Raw genomic sequence first — 25,903 nt, 5'->3', positions numbered from 1 at the left:
GCGAGGCCGGCAGACAGGTGAATGACCTTTGACCCGCGGGTCGACGCGCCAGGAATGTGTCCACACCTCTCAGCCAACCACGTCACGGCGAGTGGGCGAAGAGGCGGTGGGAAACACGCAGGCCGACCAAACCCAAACAGAGTGTGTGCGCTCGGCCCGGCCTCTCTGTTATGGTCTACATTCTGTGGCGCTGTGTGAATGTAGGGGAGAGTGTTTTGGGAGTTAGAGTGATGGATGACTTAATCAGAAGAGACGCGTGAAGAGAGTGCGTTTGTGTGTGTGTGGGAAAGAGCAGGGTGATAAGGATATTTTTGTCCAATTTATGCGAAGTATTTCAAGGCCTAGATAGTTAAAGAGCTGGAGTTTATGTGAGTGTGTCTGGGAAGCAACAAGGTTTCAATAACAAAGACAGATGCGCCTATTAAAGGATACTTTGGGTTCATAAGAGCGTGGGTGTCAGTTTTGTAGTTTTGGCCATCATTTGTTTGTTTCTGTTAATGTAGTACTCGTCAAGTTAAATGCTGACTAATTGGAGGTAAAACTGAGACACTTAAGGTACACATCATTTATTGAAAATGACGATTTTTTTAGTACAATGACGGTCCTTTGACAGGTTCCCATCATAGTTTGCTGACTAACTGACTTCCTGGTTCACCTTACTGTCCAGTAAGCAAATATAGCAGACCTTTTGGGTATTACATTTAGTTTAACTTTCAAATTAAATTATTTTACGAAGTCTGGCTTAACTGTTGTCTTGCCTACAACTTGTTTATTGTCAAACCAGTTGTCTTTCTTGGTCCATTGAACTTCATTCAAGTAATATTAAGTTGTTCCCATATCACAGCAACTACTTTATTAATTCAAACATTTTCCTACCTGAAAGAAATGATAGCCAAAACTGTGAAAATAAGACCAAAGCTGTAATTATCCTTTAATATTACCACATACAAAAACAATTAAACAGAGGGAGAAAGATGAACATAATATTTATATAGATATATACAAATAATACTGTACAAGAGCACAAAAGGAAGGAATAACAAGGATTTTCTGAAATTAGTGTAATATGAGATGAATCAATATACATGACGTTACATCATCAACATTGGAACGGCTGTTGTTGAAAGTGTACACAAACCTACAGAAAAGCTTAAGAGCTGGACTGAATCTGGACCGTGCTCATAGTATTCTTCTTCAATCTAACACTCTCTTTCTGTCTCACACACACACATTTGCAAAAACAGGCAAATACATTCACGTTTTGGGTCAAATCCATTCACTCTTCAACACAGGCACACCTGGACTGGCTAAGATTTATCCACCTGTAGTGGCTTGTATGGCTTGTTCAGACACACACTCACACACACTGCTTCCTGTGTGAAGGAGTGTCCACTGTCATAGAAAATAGACATGCTCCATCCACGTTCCATGTCAGGGGGGTCATTTAGTATGTGTATGATAGGTCTCCCTCTCTTTTTGTGTCCATTTTCCCTCAGTCCATCTTAGGCTAAAGTGCTGCAGAGAGGAAAAGATTCAGTTTTAATCAACGCGCTCAAAGGGAGTCACTTAAAATAGAAAGCACGTGGCCAAAGCGCTGAATTCCTCAACGTCTTTAGCCGCAGCAGCAACAGCAGAAGAAATTCTACGTAGGAATGTGTAAGACATTATATCTCTCAATAAAATAAGGTCCCACATGCTTTTAAGCTGGCGCAGTCCACCACTAGCTCTCATTGGAGAAATAAAGGGGGCTTCAATCATCTCAGTTCAGCCCCTAAAACCTGCTCCCGATCTCACATTTGGCGGACAAGAAAGAATCCATGGCATTGTCGTCCCTGTGTCCATTGGTACTCCAGTATTTTGAAATGGGCTGTCTACCAGTTGCAGTCTTTCTTTAGGAGCGTGAGGACTTTGCGGCCCAAGCTGGCTTTCCAAGGTTTGACAAAGCTCTTCATGTTGACCAGGAGGCGGCCCTGCTTACGGTCCGAGTGACCCGCCACCAGGTACTCCACTCCTGAGAAATAATGTCAAAAATCAGATACAGCTGGTACTATTTTTAGTCTGCCAATCATTGTTCTAGATCAAGCATTTGGTCTATAAAATGTCAGAGACTAGAGAAAAGTAGGTTATGAATTGTCTTTAAAAATCTTATCTTGGAAAACATAAACCTTTTACATTTAGATAAACACAGAGAATCAGCAAATCGTAAAGATTGGCGATGACCTTACGATAGATCAACTAATCCATCAGTTGACTAATTGTTGCATCTCTATTGATGGAACATGTCTCCCCGAATAATCTCTTAACATGTGGTATGTGTCTTGTAAAGACCACCACCTCTGACCTGTACTGTAGGATTAGATAAGCATGTCACTCTCACCTGGGTTGAGGATGGGGCATGTGCAGCCCCGGGCGGTCCAGGACTCGGGGTAAAGAGTGACCCGACCCCGCGGTACCTTCACCTTGGTGTTCTGACTGAGCACCTTCTGAACTTTGACCTCCACCTCAGCGTGTGAGCCCTTATCGTGGGCGGACAGCACTTTTACCTTCAGGACTATGAGTCAGGTAGAGGAGACAAGTATTAATAATGAAATGCGAAATAAATTGCTAGATTTGTAACTTTTCTTTTTACATGAAATTCTTACCGTATGCATAATTCATGGTGCAGAAGAGTTTACTGTTGGTCAGTGCTTGCTCTTTGCACTCACACTTCTCTGCAGGTGGCAAACACAAGGACACATTAATATACGTAACATAACTGACGTGTGTGTGTATGTGTGTGTGTGGTCTCAGATACTGTGCATGGCGTCCTAGTAAGAATGCAAGCACAGTGTGTGTGTCCACTGAGGAATGTGCCTAAGAAAGCTGCAGTTACATGATGGTGTTGGGGGGTCTAAGAGAAGTACACACTTGGAAACTGTCCATGCCTACACACACACACACACACACCTTTGTTCGATGTCCTTCTTTGGTCCTATCATGACTCCATTACTTAACCATTAATGCTTGGTCACTGGACTGTGGAGGACACACACACACACACACACACACACACACACACACACACACACACACATACACATACACATACACTCACACTCACACTCACACTGTATCTTACCTGAGTAGTGAAGGGCAGAGAAGAGTTCGTCGGGTCTGAAAATCTTCACCGGCTCGCTGGAGTTTCCCTCTAACTCCAGATCAGAGCTGCACAGACACATTAACGCATCAGCACTCACACACAGGAATGTTTGCAATTGAAAGGCATTAGTCATCTGCATATACTATATATACTATATATAAGTAGGTATAGGTGTTTTACTTACCCAAACATACAGTCTCCAGTGAATGGATCACAGTCTCCTGCACAGTCACATGGACGGCAGCCATAATCGTGGAAGCCCCAGTATCCCACCATGCAACTGTCACAGTGGGCTCCCCCTACTCCAGGCTTACAGATGCAGTTTCCGTTGGAGGGGTCGCAGAGAGAGCCGTCTGCAAAGTGGAAGGCCATTGAGCCCAAGGGGTGACAGCCGCATGCTAGGAGAGAAATAAAGTAGTTTAGTTATGAAAGTATCACATGTTGCATTTTGACATATTAGCATACATTTTGAGGCAAACTGTTACACTGTGATTTATTTGTATTTCTATTACATTACACATTGAGGCAGTGCTTTGGTACTTTATCTGAGAGGAAAATGTTCTGAAAGCTACAGATATTTGATTAAGATTGTCATTGTTTTTGCAGGATTTTGGTCATAAACTAAATATTGGACAATCATCCTCGGAATTATCCTCTGGGGAACATGAAAGCCTCTAATAATTGTAATGGCACTTTATCCAATTGTTGTTTAGATATTTAATACTTGAACAAAGTCTCTTAGTAAGGATACAAATATATTGTAACAAAGGTAACACAATCATTTATGGAAATAATAACATATAAAGATTAGATATCTATGAAAAAAATACAAAACAAGTCTAAAGGTCATTTGAGCTACTGTTTATTACCAGGACTGAAGTATTTCATCATTCATCAGTTGTTCTATTTGTGTGTAGTATTGTTGCAGGATCATGTTATACAAAGGCCTCTCTCTTTTTCTTATCACTCACAGACACACACACACACACACACACACACACACACACACACACACACACACACACACACACACACACACACACACACACACACACACACACACACACACACACACACACACACACACACACACACACACACACACACACACACACACACACACACACACACACACACACACACACACACACACACACACACACACACACACACACACACACACACAAACAGAGCTTTCTCCCTCCCTCTTGTCCACTCTATTTGTGTGCTGATATGGTGTTCTTTAAACATCCTCCAAAAACAATATACTTTTACACACACCCATGTTTCCACTGCCAGTCTGAGAAAAACTACTGTATGCGGTCTCTCTACTGTTATCAACACTGAGAGCCTTTGCAGGAGGAGGTGTCAGACCTCATAAATCTGTCCCTATCCCGAGGGGAGCAAGAGGGGGGGAGAAGTGGGGAAGGAGAGGCAGAAGACGAGGAGGGAGAAACAAAGGGGGGGTGTTGTTACGGAGCCATTTCTCTGCTGTTTAATGATGCTTGAAGCTCAACTGGCAGTAAATGACTGTAACTACTTACTGTAAGGCCCGAGGCATGTCTGCCTGCACTCTAACCTCTTTTTTTATTATTATTGAGGGGATACTTAACGCCCAAAATTACCATTTGTATATCAGTTTCTCACCCTGTGTTACATTCAATCTTTCCTGCATGCCTCAACAGAGAACAATAAGTTTAAAAAAAAGGGAACATTTACATCATTTCCTCCAGGCTTTACTTCTTTTTTTATGATTCTTCGATCTCCATCAAAGCATGCAAGAAGAACAAAAACGTTATTTTCTTATTCAAAGTAATACAGGGTGGTTTATTAATATGCAAATGGTCCTTTTGTATGTCAAGTATTTTATCAATGTTGTTGTTCGACTAAGGATTATAACAAAAGTCATAGTAGTAGTCCTGGAGGTTGTGTTTTCTCAAACTAAAGCATGACACATGACATTCACATACTTCATTCTGGAGATTGCATACTTTTGAAAAAACCTCTAAAGCTGAGATTATAAGTTAATTCTTGACCTTGGAAACAGCAGTTGACAAAACAATCTCACAAGAAATTCCTTTTAGCGCCAATGTGCTGTAGATTGTGTCCAAGAGTTGACCTGTTAGCTATATCGTAATTACATTCACAAGTTTCACACGTGACCCGACACTAAAGTATTATCATAAAGTAAGTGAGGACAATTAAGAGGACTGTTTTTCAGCATGGTGTTTTTAAAACCTTAAACATTTATACTTTACTGTGACTCAATTAAACCTTTTCCAGATTAAAAGTATTTAAGTGTTCATGAAATAATATCATTTATAATATTTCCAAACTTTTAAATAATTCCTGAAAAGTTGCATTTAGATAAACTGTAACACTTTCATGCCTGTTTTAGTGCATCACAAATGTATCAATTATGTCAAGATGCCAATGAACTATAACTCTGTAACTATAGTAGTATAATCATTAAAAACCGAAAAAGTATCTTTATCCATAGTTTAGCAAATGTGGCATCTTGTATACAAAAGATAATGAATCACATTAATCCATAACTAAATAAGTGTGAGTTGCAGCTGTATGTGGCATTTATACAAATAATAAAAAACATGTGGTCCCCGTAGAGTTGTAAAATAACGTTTTTTTTTTTTACACTATTTTGAATTACGAACAAAGCACAACAGTGTCTTCAGCTTGTTATGTCACATTGACCCTCCTGAAAACCAAACCAGACAGTTTATCAGACGAATCACCCGGGACAACAAAGATAAGATCATAAACCTTATCCCAAGATTGAACTGTGCGATATCAACAAAATAATAAAGATATCCCATGTATTGACTTTATAAACAAGCATAAAACACAGATAACACAGATAACACACACAGATTCCAAAAAAGGTCCCTACCACTACAGCAATAATATGTGTGTGTGTGTGTGTGTGTGTGTGTGTGTGTGTGTGTGTGTGTGTGTGTGTGTGTGTGTGTGTGTGTGTGTGTGTGTGTGTGTGTGTGTGTGTGCGCATCAGGCTCTAATCTCGACTATTGTTTGGTAAGCAGCAATGAGCACGTCAATAATTAATCGACATTACAGCACCAACCCAGTTCCATGTTAAGTCGAAACACGTGTGCTGTTGTGTTTGGTAAGAGTGTGTGTTTACATATCTGCGTGAGAATTTATGAGCATTTGAAAGGGGTCACTACACAAGGAGTCCTGTGTGTGTGTGTGTGTGTGTGTCTGTGTGTCTGTGTGTCTGTGTATGAAAGCTGCAGGTGCTATAACAATGAAAACTTTATGAGACATGACAAGAAGACACCTGCTTGAGCAACGAGTGTAGATAACAAACTCCCCCCCACCACACACACACACACACATATATATATAAACAGACACTGTAACTTTCCCCCCTGCTAAAGAGTTTTGGTGTGTACAAGCTTGACAGGAGTGTTTTCTTTCCAGGGCCCCTCGGAGCCTGGTATGAAAAAAATGTTCCTCACGACGGAGGGAAATTCCTCCATTGTCAGCGGGATTTCACAACCTGTACCTTCGTCTCAGGGCTTTCCAAAGCATGCCTTTTTTCTATCAATCAGCCGTCACTGAGGATCATTAGCCTTCCATAGTTACATATTTTTCACCTGAGTTTTCAGATGCAAAACAAACACGCATGACACTCAAGCCCTGAAATATAAACCCTAACACACCTCTGTTGTTATAAAAGGTAGTGCATTGTTTTCTCTTATCAGGCATGTTGAAACTTTATGGTCTTAAGTTAATATGGGGAAACAACATAATACTAATAAACTAATAAAATACTGAAGAACAGCAATGAAATAAGGCTGTATCATGTTGGCATATCTTTACGTCAACTATTATTTGATAAACTGCTACGAAATGTGTGTCTTAAACTGGCAAACAAGATAAACAAATATTCTTTGTTCGCTCTTAATATCCAATTCATCTTTGAGCTAGTACAATCCTACTGCAATAGAAGCCGCCATGTTTTCACAGGCACATTTGGCAATTGTTGGTAGATCTACAACTTTGGTCCAAACTATTTGATTAATCATAGTGGTATTTTGCGTAAAAAACATTCATGGTCCCCAGAGGATAAAACCCTCACATAAGAGGGATCTATAACTCGACTTGTAGTGCACCCGGAAGTTGATAATCAGGGTTCAAGGTAAAATATCTTGACAACTATTGCGTGGATTGACAAGAAACTTGCTATTGATATTCCTGTTCGACTCAGGACGACTTTAGTGATAATCACATGACCTTTTCATAAAGTGTAGATGACTTTTATCCTACCATTATTTATTAATATGTTGGTATTATTTCGTTTTTTTTATGGATACTCTTAATTATGTAATCTTTTTGCACTTTCTTCTTCAGCAATGGTATTTTGGTTTTCTGTTAAGAGAATTACCGCAACTTATTTTAATGAAGCAACCTCTTAAGAAAGTGGATGGAGCATGCTTGCGTATACAGTCAGAAAGAAACCTGGATTATGTGATACAATTGGGCAACATGTTCTCCACCCAGATGTTTTTGAACAGTTGATTGCAAATTGACACACAAACAGACGATGCGTGTGGCTATCTGAATACACACACACACACACACACACAGCACACACACACACACCCACACACACACACACACACACACACACACCACACACACACACACACACACACACACACACACACACACACACACACTACACACACACACACACACACACACACACACACACACACACACAGTAACACACACACAGTAACACACACAGTAATCATGTCCAGCATACCTGCATACCTTGGTCAAATCAGACACATAATCAGACGGGGAATGTAGCCACTGCTCTGTGTTTGTGGATGACTATCGCATGTTTACTTAAGACTTGTCTCATCACCGGAGGGCAGCATGCCACACACACATACACACACACACACACACACGCACACGCACACGCACACGCACACTGCTACCAATGATTACCCTGAAGCTACTAAAGCTCTGAGTCACGCATGAAAAATGGCAAAACATGCCCGAGATGGACATGCAGGAGTTTGTTGGTTGAGCTTTGAGTCAAGATGTAGGAATGCCACCATCTGATGATTAACTATGCTATAAACGTTGGCTGGAGCGTGGGCCGTCTGCTGTCTCACACACACACACACACACACACACACACACACACACACACACACACACACACACACACACACACACACACCACACACACACACACACACACCACACACACACACACACACACACACACACACACACACACACACACACACACCACACACACACACACACACACACACACACACACACACACACACACACACACACACACACACACACACAACACACACACACACACACACACACACACACACACACACACACACACACACACACACACACACACACACACACACACACACACACACACACCACACACACACACACACACACACACACACACACACACACACACACACACACACACACACACACACACTCTCACACTCACACACACACCGGGCCAGGTGCCCATCAGCGTATCAGTGTTATCCAGCACGTCCCGGCTTGTGATCTCAGTCCTCAGCATTCCTTAAAAGACGTCTGACGTGCCAGTGTGGTGTGTATGAGGTTAATGTATGATTCACAAAAGCAACACTTTGTCAACACTGAGGTGATTAATTATGTTATATGACATTTAAACTGAGTCCTACATGTCATGGTTTGCAAAAGAAATAGGGCATGGCAACATCCCTGGATTTTATATGTATATATGTAGAGTGAAATTCCTGAAGTCATCTTATATATAGTGCACATTTTGGGATTCAATCAGGCAGGATCTGGTGTGTGTGCGTTTGTGTGTATGTGTCTTACGTTTGCAGGAGTCAGGGGCTGTCTGAGGTCTTTGGGGGTCTCTGTAGAAGCCGGCTTTGCATTTCTGACACTGATGTCCCTCAGTGTTGTGCACACAGTCACAAACTCCCCCGCTGCGCTGGCCGGACTCTCGCCACGCCGTCCAGTCGAAACGGCAGCTGTGGGCATGTCCATTACACTTACACTCTGCGTGAGAGGGAGGAAATATACACAAACTGTAAGTCACTGCACCTTTGGTTGACGTATAGTTTGGATATTGGCATTTTGAGTGGCCATTTATTTATATGGGAATTGCCTGTGAAAAGCACTTAATCTTAAACGACTTCAATGAGGCATATTTCAGGAATTTTGTACACATTGGGCAGTAGCTCAGTCTGTATGGACTTGGCTTAGGAATCAATGGGTGAACTTTTCAAGTCCCAATAACAGACCAAGTATGTAGAAAAAACTGGTACATTCAGAGGTTTAGTTTACTACCCTTGGGCAAGGCACTCAACCCGAATGTCACTGTGTGTGTGTTTCAGCAAACATTTTTGATGATTGAACAAGGATTACATTCTATATTATGAAATGTTGCAGTTTCTCATACTTTCTCCACAATATTTTATATAATAATATGCTGTATTTATCGATGCTTGGGCAATTTTGTTGTTATTAGCTGTGTGTTCTCGTTGTATTTGGTTATGTTACACCATGTTTTATTAACACTTAATTTAGGAATCACATCTTAATATTTTACTCCCTTCCGAAAGTGCTAGGCTTTTTACTTATATGCTAGGATTTTTCTAAGTGTCTCTGCTAAGGTGAAACTGTATTTCTTTGACCTACTCCGACATTCCTGTGGAGCGCCCGTCAGTCCGTCAGCTGGCTGCCAGGGTCGGTCGTTGTAGAGAGGACTGCAGCGCTCACAGTGATCACCTGCAGTGTTGTGTCTGCACACACACTTCCCATGGACCTGAGGGAGAGAGAGAGAGAGAGGGTGAGAGAGGGAGACAGCTCATTAGCAAAAAGGCAAAATGACAGAGGTAGAAATGTCAAGAACAAAGAGGTCAGTGTGATGGAGGGAAAAGGTTCCCACGTGAGGACGAGCATATTTGGGCTAACTTTAGATTTCACACACTCCATTTCTTGTTTTCTCTTTTCTTTTCTATAAAAGATCTGTTTTTCCCTTCTTCTTCTCCACTTCCTCTCCCTCCATCGCTATCTCTCATACATTCTCGCCTGAAAATTAGTGAATGGAGATTGATTGTTTGGCTTCATAGCTGGAAACAAGAACGGGCCTCTGGCCTGAAAAGCCTGTGTGTGTGTGTGTGTGTGTGTGTGTGTGTGTGTGTGTGTGTGTGTGTGTGTGTGTGTGTGTGTGTGTGTGTGTGTGTGTGTGTGTTGTGTGTATGTGTGTGTGTGTGTTTGTGTGTATGTGCATGAGAAAAGTGCAAGTATGCAGCGATGAGACCACAATAACAATCTCCTTGTCATTCCTGTGAGCTGGAATGCCATGCATGCTGGATAATGATTGAAGGAGAGGAGGGAGGGGGACAAGGCATCTGAGGAAGCTCTTTATTTGTTTGCGTTACACCGTGCAACTGTAATGTAGAAAACACACACACACACACACATACACACACACACACACTGACACACAAGTATTACACAACGAGAGGTAAACACACTCAATATAGAAAATAACTACAAATGCACACAAAGATTCTTGCATTTGTTTCCCACGCTGGGTGACGGCTCTGATTTACACTGTACAGAGTAAAGACTTAAACACATCCACATGCTATAGAAAACAGCCAACATGTTCTCTGACCCTAAAATCAGTCCAGCAATGTGAAGGTGAACATACATTACGGATTTTACACCATTTCAATCAAAGGCTAATAGGGGGGAAGCAATTGCACAAATGAGAGATCAGGCAAAAAGGAAGCAGGATAGCTAATGACACATATTGCAAAAATTAAATAGAAGTAATTCATAGAAAAGTGGAAAATCGTGAAGGGAAATAAGGGGTGCAGGAAAAGAAAAAATGGACCAGAGAAAGGGGAAAAGGGTAGCAACAGCAGCAGCAGCTGGCCAGGGTCCAAACAGCTGGTATTTCACCCCATTTCACATGTTTAACCATCCCGTGATATGGGACAATTATTCTATTTAGCCTATACATTCAGAGCTGCACGCATGCAACCATGCAAACTCGAGCACAGCCTTCGTAGGACACTGCAGAACCGGACTGATGCGTGCTTATAGATCATAGTTTGCATATTTTTAGCATCTTACTGTATGTCACTTATTTTCTGCAAAAAAATGGACACACAACGTCCTTTAATCGGAAGCTGATAGCAAGTCCTGTACACCACAGTTTTAGCATCAAATGTCACTATCTATGTGTCAAAAAGGTACAAATATGCAGTATTTGTATTAGGGCTGCACGATTTGGGAAAATAATCTAATTGCGATTTTTCTGACAAATATTGCGATTCGATTTGCGATATTTGTTTTTAAGCGACCCAACGGAAGTTTATTGTAAAATGCGGCCATATCTCCGGCTAGGAAGGTCGCATCAACATGCTCCCGTCTCTAGCACCCCCGCAGCCCGAGCTACGAGTGAAAGAACTAAACTTACATGAAACTTCCATTGGGTTGCTTTAAAGTCAAGCTTCAGTTTAAGATTCACCCTGTAATAGATTTAGAACATGTGATGGAGCATTACTAACCTGACTCAGACCATCTAGGGAAGCTCCATTGGAAGCCATTTGGAAAGGGCAGGCACTTTCAAAAATACTTGGCAGGTGATTGGATCAATCTCACCTTCTATCATGGGCCACTTCTGATTGGTTAACAATGGCTGGTACATGTGGAGCACAGCACTTCTGATTGGTGTGGATGACTGACACACAAGAACAAAAAAAAAAAAAAAAAAGATTTGATAATCGCATCATTTCAAATCGCGATTTCAATTTAAAATCGATTAATCGTTCAGCCCTAATTTGTATCAGTAGTTGATAGCATGCACGTACAAATATGCAGTCTTTAAGCTTAAAGCCCACACTCCAGATTGCACCCTCAGGTTACCATTGGTAGCTCTGTCAGCATCGTTGCTGTTATTTGCACTGTTAGCGCTGTTAGCAACTGCTAGGCGCAGGCTCAGTCATCGTGATCTTGGGAGCCACGTGGAGGCAACCTACTCTATATTTCAAATTGAAAACCTTTAAGGAGAAGACACGAATGAAAATACGAAATAGAAATACGTGAGGAAGATGTACTGTAGGTGAAAACCATATGAAAATAATGAGTAAATTAAGTACAGATAGATGTAAAGTAAAGTTAATGTTTGTGTATAGGGCCCTTTTTGTAACAACAAAGTGAAAAACTAATTTTCCCCTTATGTAATTAAAAGGTAATTTTTCTTATTCTTTTTAAAGAGAGGCAGTGAGGTTTTGAAAAACAGAACACACATATTGAGGACTAATTGCTGCTCCAGTGCTTGTCGCTGGATGTCATTATGTGTGTGTTGGCTTTGTGGCTAACTAACAGACAGTGTAATCACCCTGAACAGAAAACATCCCCATGTGGTGGGACAGAAGCTCACAAAGAAATGAAACAAATACATCTGTATCTACATCTACGTTCACAGTGTTTTAGCACTAAAGACTAACATATACGAAAGATACAATCAACAGAAAAAAAGATGATGCTGCTCTGTAGCCTATATTTAAGGAATAGGATGAACAAAAATAAATAAATTCAAACAAGTTGAAATTTGATGTTGGCCTTCTTACTTAATTGCACTTTTTTTTCTCAGCTATTTTTATCTGGATAAATATATGGATGGACAGATTTGGCCTTCCTCTCCAGTGAAAACCAGGAATCTGCTAATTTGGTTATTTTGTGTTTACATTATGTTTTGAGAAATTAGTCCTACTTCATCAGCAAAATAAACTCTTAACAGGCTCTTGGATCAGCTAGAGGAAATTATCACAACAAATAGCATTGTTTACTATAGTCACCCGGGTGCAAATAGCATTGTTCACTATAGTTACCTGGGTGCAAATAGCATTGTTCACTATAGTCACCCGGGTGCAAATAGCATTGTTCACTATAGTCACCCGGGTGCAAATAGCATTGTTCACTATAGTCACCTATGCAAATAGCATTGTTCACTATAGTCACCCGGGTGCAAATAGCATTGTTCACTATAGTCACATAGGTGCAAATAGCATTGTTCACTATAGTCACCCGGATGCGAATAGCATTGTTCACTATAGTCACCTATGCAAATAGCATTGTTCACTATAGTCACCCGGGTGCAAATAGCATTGTTCACTATAGTCACCCGGATGCGAATAGCATTGTTCACTATAGTCACCTATGCAAATAGCATTGTTCACTATAGTCACCCGGGTGCAAATAGCATTGTTCACTATAGTCACCCGGATGCGAATAGCATTGTTCACTATAGTCACCTATGCAAATAGCATTGTTCACTATAGTCACCCGGGTGCAAATAGCATTGTTCACTATAGTCACCCGGGTGCAAATAGCATTGTTCACTATAGTCACCTATGCAAATAGCATTGTTTACTATAGTCACCCGGGTGCAAATAGCATTGTTCACTATAGTCACCCGGGTGCAAATAGCATTGTTCACTATAGTCACCCGGGTGCAAATAGCATTGTTCACTATAGTCACCCGGATGCGAATAGCATTGTTCACTATAGTCACCTATGCAAATAGCATTGTTCACTATAGTCACCCGGGTGCAAATAGCATTGTTCACTATAGTCACCCGGGTGCAAATAGCATTGTGCACTATAGTCACCCGGGTGCAAATAGCATTGTTCACTATAGTCACCCGGGTGCAAATAGCATTGTTCACTATAGTCACCCGGGTGCAAATAGCATTGTTCACTATAGTCACCTGGGTGCAAATAGCATTGTTCACTATAGTCACCTATGCAAATAGCATTGTTCACTATAGACACCCGGGTGCAAATAGCATTGTTCACTATAGTCACCCGGATGCGAATAGCATTGTTCACTATAGTTACCTGGGTGCAAATAGCATTGTTCACTATAGTCACCTATGCAAATAGCATTGTTCACTATAGTCACCCGAGTGCAAATAGCATTGTTCACTATAGTCACCCGGGTGCAAATAGCATTGTTCACTATAGTCACCCGGGTGCAAATAGCATTGTTCACTATAGTCACATAGGTGCAAATAGCATTGTTCACTATAGTCACCCGAGTGCAAATAGCATTGTTCACTATAGTCACATAGGTGCAAATAGCATTGTTCACTATAGTCACATAGGTGCAAATAGCATAGTTCACTAGAGACCCGGGTGCAAATAGCATTGTTTACTATAGTCACCCGGGTGCAAATAGCATTGTTCACTATAGTCACCTGGGTGCAAATAGCATTGTTCACTATAGTCACATAGGTGCAAATAGCATTGTTCACTATAGAGACCCGGGTGCAAATAGCATTGCGCACTATAGTCACCTGGGTGCAAATAACATCTGCCATACTTCCTCCATTACTGCACACGCCCTTCTGTGAGAGATCAGTAATCTCTGCCCCATCTTGAGCTGCTCTGCTTGTTTGGGTTTAGCCAGAAACAGCGGCTCTGGGTCGAAACATAAAACAAACTGCTGATAACTTCGCAGGAAAAGTCACTTATATAACTTCTGCATGTTTACCAAATGCTGCCCGCATGCCACACAGCAGAATGACGCTTCGATGCCCTGAGGTAATGTTGTGAGAAGGATTTACTGTTCAAACTTTAAGTCTTGGTTGCATTTGAACTAATATTGATGATAAAATGAATCAGCCACACATCTAAGCATTACAATGATCTATCATTATTATTATTATCCTGGCGTGCAGGGTACAGTTTTACAGCCCCGTGGTCTAAATATTTTCTGCCCTCAAAAGAAGGAAATCCTCTTGAAAACACTCAGTAGAGCCTCTAGGAATTTCTTGGCATGAAAATAGTCAGATTTAAAGATTTAGAGATTGTGTCCAATAAATCGGCTATCAGCTGCTTCATTACAAAAGAGCTGGTATCAGCAAAGAAAACACATGAATCGTTTTGTTCATTTTTCACAAAGAATACCAAAGACTTTCATCCGCTTTGAGTCGGTAGGAAATATGAAGTTTTTTTTCAGCTGTTTCCAGGGTCCTACATGTTAGGGTATATGTCCTTTTATCTTTTAGGCATACAATGACTTATAGGCTGGGAAATAGAATAGTAAGAGATAAGAATATATATATATATATACGTATATCAAAGAAACGTTAAAAGAGGTAAGGAAAGGTTTTCCATCAGAAAACAATATCAAAGTGAATTTCTCGGCTTAAAAACGTACATATCTTGATTTTTTTTTTTTTAAACAAGAGATCCTTATTAAAAATGTTTGTTCTTTTCTGGGATTATGTAGAAAAACATATCCATCAGCCTAAAAAATTCTAATGTTTTCCCACCCAAATCATGGTCTAAATGTCTTTGCCTAAACACGTTGTGAAGGAATCTCCTTGTTGACTTTCACTTTTCCCGTTGCGCCTCGCTGATTGCAGCAGAACAGACATATCTGTTTGTGGAGATGGTTGTGATAGTAGCATAAACACTTATGCTTCTCCAGGAAAAACACTGAATCAGTCTGTTCACACCTTTATCTAAACACACAGATCAACACTGTCATTTACGCTCAGTGGAATTCATATCTACACCTCTTGGGTTTGTTATGGACGGGAAATGCAGATGTTTATCTGAGCAGACAGAGCCAGGCGAACACAGGAAGTGGAGTCTGTTATTAAGACGAATGCCAACACTAAGTGAACAAGTTGTTTAGTCTGAGAGTATCAAGCCTTATAATCTTCCTCAGAGCAAGTGAGAAGCCGGCACATGGGGTGTGATTACTTGTGTAATAAATACCAAAACAAGTGAAAGAAATGTCAGAAATGTCAGAATGGCAAAACAAGACAGACTGAAGGAAGAGCAATCAGTAGCACAGCATCAAGGCTGCAAACAAGATAACATGCATAGCAACTGACTAACATTGACTTAACTTAAGAACCACTTTTTTCTTGTCAAACAACTGTTTCTAAGGTCAATAATTAACAGCCATGCTTAATTTATGATCTATTGTATTTCAATTGTATTTTTTGACAACTAGTGCCACACAAGATTGATGTTATGATAAGCTTGTTCATATTGGCATTGCACCTTCACAAACACATCTGCTGGCAGCTGGGGACACTAATGCAAGTGTATGGCATGCCAGCCATTAAAGGTCAAACAAGATGTGTGTGTGTAAAAAGTAAAATGAGTTATTTTCATTTAAAAGTATAATTTTTTCCACGCTAGTACATGTTAAGTTTCAAAGCTATGCACTCTAACTCCCTGCTCCTCTCTTACCACATGGTTGGTGCGGTCTCTGATGGGCTGGTACCCCGGGGCAGGAACACACTGCTCTGCGTGTCCGTTGCAGAAGCAGCTTCCCTTCACGATCAGGTCATAGATGGCAAAGTGTCGGGTTGGGAGGTTTACGTGGGCGGAGGCGAGGTCTTTGGCCTGGCAGGGACACGGCTGGCGCTTCAGCAGCCGGACCCGGACGTTGGTCACCCTCAGCTGCTGCTGGCCCTCCAGCCCGAACGGGTCCAGGGACTCCCATTTGGGGAGGGTGCGGTAGATCACCTATTTGTCAGAAAGAGAGATCTGCTGTCACATTTCAGAACAAATCAGGTCTGTGTTTTAATAGGTTTCAGCCAACAAAAGACACAACAGAAACTTGCAATTTCATTAGAAATAACTTCTTTTTTTTCCAAATGCATAACAACCTTTCTTACAGGCAACACAAGATTAAGAAGTTTTAAAACCCAAAATAAAATGTTTACTTATTGATTTGTCTGCAACAGCTTACCCTAACCTAAGTGATCCTGAAATAGATCATACCAAGAAGCACCAAAATGACAAGACAAGCAAAACAGCTTCATCATTTATTGTCTTCTCATTACTTTAATTTGTCGTTCTTGTCAACATGACACCATTAAGTAGATTGGGTAAATAGTGTTGTCCCTTTGAGTTTAATGGACTTTTAGAAGAATGAAAGTGGTGGATCACAAACTTTTCTTTGGGCTTGTGAAGTCCACTTTTCCTTAGGTGTGGAACTTTTCAAACTTGATATATGACTTGGATGTGAAAACAAGTTTTAACTCATAGAGGCTTGGTTTCCCCTTCAGGAGGTGGAGTTGTTTTGTGAGGTTTTATGGTTCCCCTCTCCCCCCCCCTCTTTAGTTTACGGAGATAGAGAGCCATTCTGTTATGGTACCAACTTCCTGATTTAGAGTGAATAGCCGGCTGAATTTTATGGCACAATCTGGTTTGTTGATGCTTCTCATGTCAGTACACCTGTCATGTTAACGGGGGGGTAGTTTCTTAATATAACCTTTCACCCCGCGATTATTGACTGCGTCCCCACGTGACCATGGCGGTGCTGGGTGTCCTTAAATGCAACCTTTCTCCCCCTATTTCTCCCTCCCTGTCTAGTCCTTGGACATCCTTCAAATGGAAGATCCCTTTATAGGATGCCTGCCATCGCCATGGCTACTGCTGCCACTAGTTACAAACACCGCTGCTGTGATAAAGTTGGTGTGAGCCCCAACTCTCGCTGTGAAAGACATTTCTTAACAAAGTGTGTTTTTTTTTGTAGCTTTCCGTCATTTATATCATTGGACGAGTAGTGTGTGTGTGTGTGTTTATGAGTGTATTTTCTTTAGTTAAACCAAGATGTGAGCAAAAAGCCCCCATGCTGCTCCCTCATTGGCTGGATGACTGGCGGTGGAGTGTGATGGGAGGAGCACTATTAATTTCCCTGTTGTTGGATAAGGTCTCAGGGTCACGGCATTGTGGTCCACAAATAAGAGAACACGACAAATAGGACGAGGGGCGCCGGTCCGCGGGAGAGCACGGAGAGCAGGGAGAGCAGGGAGAGCAGGGAGAGCACGGAGAGCACGGAGAGCACGGAGAGCACGGAGAGCAGGCCAGACAAAGACAGGGACGGGATCCAGCTTCACATAACTCAGGGCTGCACAAAAGGCCTGCGACAGCCCGGGGACACCACAGCAACACCGGCATACACACACTCACACACTGGCATGCACATAGACATCAGTGTGCTGCTCCCCTTTACACAACATATATTACACACAAGGCCTTCTTGCAGCTTGTACTACTACCCAATGATGCCTCGTAGTTTTCCTCTGAATGTGGAAACAAATTATTATTGTTGGCACATACGCCGATTAAATGCACATTTATGATAATGTGAAGCCTGACCTGGGTTTCCCCAGGTGTATTTACACTAAGAGGTTTTATTAGGGGGGCTAGCAAAAGGAAGAAAGGTTCCACTTATCTAGAATTGTATCTGTGGTCATATTAAGTAAATAAAAAACAACAGAATAAATAGAAATTACAACAATACTACGGTACAAATTCAACTTCCTATTTGGTTTTCCTCCCCTTTTTCGCTACTAATTGTGACGCATTTGTAGGCGTTTTTATTTATCTAGATTTGGTAGTTATATATGAAAAAAAAACTAGCAATCTCCAGTCGTAAAAGGTAGGGAATAAGACAGTCAGCATCATTTATAAATGATTTCAAAATACTTTGTAAATGTTTTAAGAGAAAGGACATGCATTCATTGGGTTTGTTGGGCCTCAAGGATACACACAATATGCTTTGGGGATAAACACAGACAATCAACATTTATACTGGCATTAGTTTACAAGAAAACTCCATAGGGAACCTTTAACTGTAATTGAATTTGCAAATGCAGAATGAAGCACATCTGCTATTTTAAACATGTGTCTCTGTTGAAAACAACAGTGATTTTTTTAAGTTGAATACCTGTCGTCGAAAATATATAACAAATGTCAGGCCAATTGCGCCACATTTTAAAAAGTTAAATCAATCTGAGGCAGTGGGTTCACTGTGGGCCATGTGTCTACTCCAGGCTGAAAAATAAAAGTACGTCTGGCTTAAACAGGCGTAATTCCATCAAAGAGCTGTGGACTGTAATCTGGTAAACAGGCACAATGGGCATTGATGGAAGGAGAAAGACGGAGAGGGAAACAGAGAGGGGGGATGGGTGTCTAGCCAACAGTACCAACATCCATCAGAGCAACGGCACTTCCTTCCCTGCAGAAAGACGGAGAGCCGACTGTATGTGTTTATCTGAAAGGGCACGGACAAGTGTGTGTGTGTGGTGTGTGTGGTGTGTGTGTGTGTGTGTGTGTGTGTGTGTGTGTGTGTGTGTGTGGTGTGTGTGTGTGTGTGTGTGTGTGTGTGTGTGTGTGTGTGTGTGTGTGTGTGTGTGTGTGTGCTCGAGGAACGGTGGAAAAGTGAGAGAGAATGTGTGTTGGCTGGTCTTGCTCTCTTCCCTAAGGAGGTCAGTCTCTACAACAAACACTCACATTCTTCCAGCCCAGCTGACCTCATAAATAAGACAAGAAACCCAGCGTACTCTCTCACTCTCTCTCACTCTCTCACACACACACACACACACACACACACACACACACACACACACACACACACACACACACACACACACACACACACACCACACACACACACACACACACACACACACACACACACACACACACACACACACACACACACACACACACACACACACACACACACACACACACACACACACACACACACACACACACACACACACACACACACACACACACACACACACACACACACACACACACACACACACACACACCACCACCTTTTCCCCACATTACAGGTGAACATGAAATGCTTTCAGCACAAGAGATGACATGCTTTTATGTTTGCTGCGGGAGAAAGAAAACTGAGAATACCTGCCGTCTGGTAACCTTAGCCAACAACAATTCCAGACATGCATGCAGGCAAACTTTAAATCAAGTTATAGAGTCAGTCATGTGTTTTATTAACATTGCTTTCATATTTCATTGAAGTATTGAAGTATTTGTCTTATGGAGGTTGATCACCATCTTATTAAGCTTAATGACATAAAGATCATACTGAATAATTATAATAAGGCTGCAACAAAAACATTATTTTTGTTAATTATGTCTTCTTTTAAAATGCTTGCTTCAATTCAAGTCTGTTCACTGCTGAGTGTAAATGAGCTTGATTTCTGTTGAAAAAACATACAGTTTGGTTGTCTAGAAAATGTTTTATTACATTTGGATAATAATGCTTATAGATACTTTTTATATTGGTAAAGAGGCGCTACATCCCTGAAACACACACCCACACGTACTGCACACTATAAGGCTTTGTTGTCATTGCCTAGCGTAGGCCACTGACTGTTTTACTGTCATTATAGTTGACAAATGATTACAACAAAAGACACTGAAGCAGAAAGAGTGAGAACAGCTGAGTAGCTCCTGATCTGACAGAGAGCTACTTGACCTCTTTTAACCTCTGTGTCATCAGCTGAGGCGTTAGAGGTCAAAGGTCATGCTCTCAGCACAGGTGGCTGAGATGTGAAGTACAGAGACAAGAATAGACAGAAAGGAAAATGAGTTGCTTCTTTTCACACCTTCATGCACACAATGTGTAGGGGAAATCATAAAATAGATGCATAGATGTCTTTCCTACATGAGCATGCAAACCACACTAACAGCAGCAGATAAGGTGATAACGGCTGATTATTTTTAAATGCATCGTAGCAGCGGAGCTCTTCAAAGAGGGCGTACACACACGTTACATCTGAGAGCTCTGCAGGGAGTCCGAGCAGCACCACACTTGGCAGGCGCCTCCACTCACATCTGCAGAGCAGCTCCTGACACACACTGCTTCAATTAAACATCAATGGACTTCAGGAAGCCCTCTCGTGCTACAGTCAAAGTACGCCTATTAAACACCCACTCATGCACGCTCACACACACACACACACACACACACACACACACACACACACACACACACACACACACACACACACACACACACACACACACACACACACACACACACACACACACACACACACACACACACACACACACACACACACACACACACACAGCACACACACACACACACACACACACACACACACACACACACACACACACACACACACACACACACACACACACACCACACACACACACACACACCACACAGTTTCCCCCACCTGTCTGAGCTCTGCTTTCATTCTGCTCTGTCCTATGACTGTATGACTCTTGCATGTTGCGTGACTTACTGCGGACAGGACTGAATTTGTTCCAGTAGGAAGGGTAATAATAATACATTTAAAACCATTTGGTTATGAGAGCATTGCCGTCTTTCTGTAGCAGGGTTTACCTGTCATGCCCATTTATGATATGACGTAATTAGCAATTCAGTGATAGAGGAAGATAAAGCTGAGCAGGAAACTCTCCGTCACCCCCCCCAGCGTTTCTCTGCAGGTGTGTGTCCGCCCTCCTCTCCCACCTGCGTCAACCTGCTTTCTGAGCGATACGACTGTTTATATTAAGAGAAATAGTGGGAATTCAACCAAGACTTGATTTTAATCAGATCCCCCAAAGCTCTTCTGGCAGGCAGTCATGAATTGATAAAAGCACAGAAATCTTTGTTATGATTAAAAAAGAGAACCATTATTGTGTAACGTAATACTATTGAACTTACAGTCATTTGAAGTTATTTTGACTTAGCATGTCCTTTGTGTTATAGATATAGATTATAAACCCTTCATATTTCTACCTTTTTACTCCCCCGCTGTTCTTTTCAAGATTTTTTTATTTTCACCCTTCATCAACTGATTTTTTGGCCACTTGGGGGCAATATATCTGAAGGAAATATCAGATATATCATTTTTTTTAATTTATTTTAGGGCTCAAAACCTTATTTCAACACTTCCTCATCAACAGTGTCACACTTGCGAGGCGCACTACTCATCCGTTCAAGACGGAATTGTTTGAAATTGTACAGTTTTAGCGGAAAAAAATTGGGAGGAGCATTAAATGCAACACTAGTGGTTTGAGATTTTGTAAAAATATGTTTTTGACATAGTTTTGCTTCAATTCATAAAGACCTTTCTCTGTTTTTAGATTCTTCATTCTCCGTGGAAGTAAGCAGGAAAAATAAAGTTTCATCAAGATTTTCAGGTAACACCGGGTGAGCAATTTATAAGCATATGGTTATTTTGAGGCTTGAAATATCCCTTTAACATCTGATGTAAAAGGTAAGCTCCCTCCTCACCTCTCCACGGTTGCAGGGATACGCCCCGGAGTATTTGGATGTGCAGATGGCCACATCCCGGCCGACGCCTGCCTTCCCCTCCTCCATCCCAAAGGTGTCGGTGCAGTTTCCGGCGTAGTACTGCAGCATCTTCCACGTCCTCCCAAAGTCCTGAGACCTCTCCAGGGTCATGGCGGCAGGCCTGGGCGAGCGAAACACCACGATGAGATGCGTGAAGTAGAACTCTGCCTCCAGGTCCAGTTGCACCGTTTCAGACTCCACCCCCTCCGCCGACTGCCACCAGGTGTTGGGGTGACGGAAGGAGGAGTCGGACATGGCGTTGGCCAGGTGGGACAGGAGGGGCAAGCCGGCGTTGCACTTGGCGCACTTTGCGGCGCTGCAGGCCAGGTTGACGTTGGGGTCGGAGTAGGAGCAGTAGAGCTCCGTGCCGTTGTTTCCGCAGACGGTCTGCGTCAGGACCCGCCGACCCAGAGCCAAGTTACCCATGCGGGGGTTACAGGCCCGGCTCTCACAGCGAGGGGACACACCGGCTTGAAACACGTCACCTGACAGACCTGGAGGGAGAAAATAAAACGGTTTCAATTGCAAATATGGGAGGTGACAAAACTAAAAAACGTGGAATCCAGAGTGTCAAATGGGTCATTTGACCTCAGCTTAAAGGGTCAGGTCACCCAAATTATGCAACACATGGTGGTATTTTGCAAACTTCATAGTATTCATCCCCATTTTGAGATCTCTTCCTTCACCCAATACAATGCAGGTCAATGGGATTAGACTTTATCACAGCATTGAAGCATTCAAATAACACTAAAATTATATATTCAATACACTAGGATGATTTTTCTTTGGGAGATTGGGGTTAGAAAGACGAAACAGATACACAACTTGAGATAATTGAGAATGTAAAAATGTTAAAGTTACTTTAATAACTAAAAAAGTAGAGATTGTAAAAGATAGAGCAATTCAAATAGCCAGAAAACCCAATTGAAAAACACTGAGGAAAATGTTTCCTATCCAAGCAGATCTTTTTGTCATTATAGATTAAGCAAAAAAAAGTCTTGTTAGTTAATGTGCAATGCCCCGATTTGACCCCAAACTTGTTTAACACTTACTTCATAATAATTGTTTATGGTATTGGAGAGTTTAGTGAACAGAAACACCTGAATCTGAGAACCAGAGTATGTGCGAGAGTGAGTGGTTGAGGGAAGAAAAGAGTGACTCAGTGAGTGTGTGTACACAAGTTGAGTGATTAACCTCGATCGGAAATCGTATTCAAAAGGGATAATAGGTGCATTGTGCACCCACCTGCCGCAGAATGCAGCCAGCATGGACTCTAACACAGATAAAGTTTGGCAGCTCGGAGGATGCGCAGCATTCAGACGCCTCCCGAGGGCACAGTGTCATCTTCCATGTGGATTTATTATCTTAAACCTGGAGCTCGCTTTGTTTTTCATGGCAATGCCTTCACTTATATTAAACCTGAGAGGCTGAATTATTGAACTTTTGCACTGAGGAACCTTTCTCTTGAGGGATGTTCTTTGTTAGCAGAAATTACATAACTGTCTGTGTGAGGGGAGGTCATAGGGGGAAGATTTAGACTGAATAATCAATCACTTTGTCAAGGTTAATTAGACGTTAATGAATAAATCTAGTAAATGTGTTAAATTAAGACCTTTGATTCACCCAATTTTGGTTCTTAAAGGGGTTAGGTTCAGCTCTTATGTTATTTAACACCAAAAAAAGATGTGGCAGTAAACAACAATTAGGCAACAACTCTGTTTTCTATAACTTAATACGGAACTTGAGTTGAATTATTTAGCTTATGATTTTGTATCAACTCGTATTCTAAAGATGTGGCTTCATGTGTTTAGAAATCCAAAGTAGAAACTCTTTTAGTGAGAGATTAAATTGCCAAAAAATCCAAGCAAGATCTTCAATGTTGCACCTGTGACAATAACTGTGTTTGGTTTTACTAAATAAAAGTAATAAAGAAAATCCTACTAACCTGCATCTGACAGCACGGCCAGGCTGATCACAAATAAAATCAACATATCTCCTTGTTTAAAATAATAATCCGAAATATGTGAGAATCCGCTGGAGTTATTCAGACATAAAGTATGCACAGATTTCATCCACGGTGGCAGAAGTATAGTGCGTATAGGGTTCAAATCCAGTGTGGACTTTCTCTTTCACTCAGCTGCGATCCAATAAGCCGATAATAAGTCGTGAAGAAACAACATGATCCCGGACGGTGCGTGGTGTCCCGCAGAGAGAGGAGCTGAGTGTGTGTGGAGAGTGCGGGTGCTTCGGGTCCTGCAGTGTGTTTCATTTCCCCGCAGTGTGCGTCGCTCTGCCCGCAGATCTCTGTCTGAGGAGAGGCAGCAGAGTGGAGTAGTGACAGCAACAGCTCCGCCTCTCCTCCACATTTATCTCGCATTTAAAGGAACATTACAGCAGCTCTCACATGGATGGAGCCCACAACCTGCTCCTTACACTGGGAGGGAGGGAGGGAGGGGCCCAACATGAGGGTCCAGGAGGAACCTCCACGGGGCCTTTTCGAGGGGGTCCAAGATCAGGATTAAAGGTGTGTATAATGAAATGTTTGACTTCATCCAACAGTACAAAACGTTCAAATGTATCTGTCTGAGTATGTGAAAGTAGCCTACTCAGATTTGTTAATTAAAGTTAGTCAAAGTAGATATACTACAGTACAAATATGATGGCATTAACACTGCATTAAAATCCTATTATTCATTTCAATTAATATTATTCTATTGGGCTACTATTTTGGCATATTTATGAGCAATATTTTTTTCCTCACATTTTTAAGCATTACAAATCAAATAAAACATATTTTTCCATATCTATATAATTATTTTCATGTCCAAGTGGTAGAATATAGGATACTTTCTCTATATGTATATTTCATAATGCATATATATATGAGTATAACAAAAAAATTGTGTTAGGCATTAGTTATAGTAATACTATTTTATTATTGGTTAAGATATAATGATACTAAAAATAAGATACTAATACATAAAAGTAACATATTAATACTCAAGATGCTCAAGATATGACGTGGTTTGGGCCCCCTGTGCTGACCACGTGGCGCCTGATGAAAAGCTGAGGTAAGTGAGTACTCAGCCTCAAATCCACATTTCTGACTAATTGGCTTTGGATGGAGAGACGCACACTCAGAGTGATTCTGCTTACGCACTTCAAATTACACCGAATGGTTGCTCTGCTGCAGCCTTTGTTGACAGCAATGTTTTTTTCCATAGAAAACCAGTGAAATATGCAAGCCAAATATATTGCAAGCTTTTTAATTCTGCTTACAATGCTGTCTACTCCCAACAAAGCCACTCAATGCCCCATAAAAGACAGACAGCTGAAGGACAAAGGCATTCACATATAATACATTACATTGATGCTTAAACTCTTACTAATAAAACACTGCCATTTTTCATATAATTGTTGTTATATAATATACAATTTGCATGTTTTTACTTTAACTTCTTACGTTGGGTGTTCGTCTTTTTTCTAATGTTTTTTTTTTTTTTATTATAAAA

General features: G+C 41.4%; 1 protein-coding gene across 1 annotated transcript; it reads right to left on the bottom strand.

Annotated features, from left to right (window-relative positions):
* Nucleotides 1-901: 901 nt before the first annotated feature.
* Nucleotides 902-24,713, bottom strand: ntn4 (netrin 4). The gene is made up of 10 exons (XM_034133563.1): nucleotides 24,337-24,713; nucleotides 22,332-22,885; nucleotides 16,472-16,750; nucleotides 9,878-10,004; nucleotides 9,050-9,235; nucleotides 3,324-3,537; nucleotides 3,119-3,204; nucleotides 2,643-2,711; nucleotides 2,378-2,551; nucleotides 902-2,011 (listed from the first exon to the last, which is right to left on the bottom strand). The coding sequence occupies exons 1-10, from the start codon at nucleotides 24,461-24,463 to the stop codon at nucleotides 1,872-1,874; spliced, it is 1,956 nt and encodes a 651-aa protein (XP_033989454.1). The 5' UTR covers nucleotides 24,464-24,713; the 3' UTR covers nucleotides 902-1,871.
* Between the last annotated feature and the right edge of the window lie 1,190 nt (nucleotides 24,714-25,903).

The sequence above is a fragment of the Trematomus bernacchii genome, unplaced genomic scaffold (genome assembly GCF_902827165.1).
Source record: "Trematomus bernacchii unplaced genomic scaffold, fTreBer1.1, whole genome shotgun sequence".
Taxonomy (NCBI): domain Eukaryota; kingdom Metazoa; phylum Chordata; class Actinopteri; order Perciformes; family Nototheniidae; genus Trematomus; species Trematomus bernacchii.
The sequence above is the reverse complement of the archived record's forward strand: the minus strand, read 5'-3'. Positions and strand labels throughout refer to the sequence as shown.

Coding starts and splice junctions, on each gene's coding strand:
- ntn4 (XM_034133563.1), bottom strand. CDS start 24,463: ATGAAATCTGTGCATACTTTATGTCTGAATAACTCCAGCGGATTCTCA. Junction 22,886..24,336: donor GGCCGTGCTGTCAGATGCAG/GTTAGTAGGATT, acceptor TTCTCCCTCCAG/GTCTGTCAGGTGACGTGTTT. Junction 9,236..9,877: donor CGCTCCACAGGAATGTCGGA/GTAGGTCAAAGA, acceptor CCTCTCACGCAG/AGTGTAAGTGTAATGGACAT.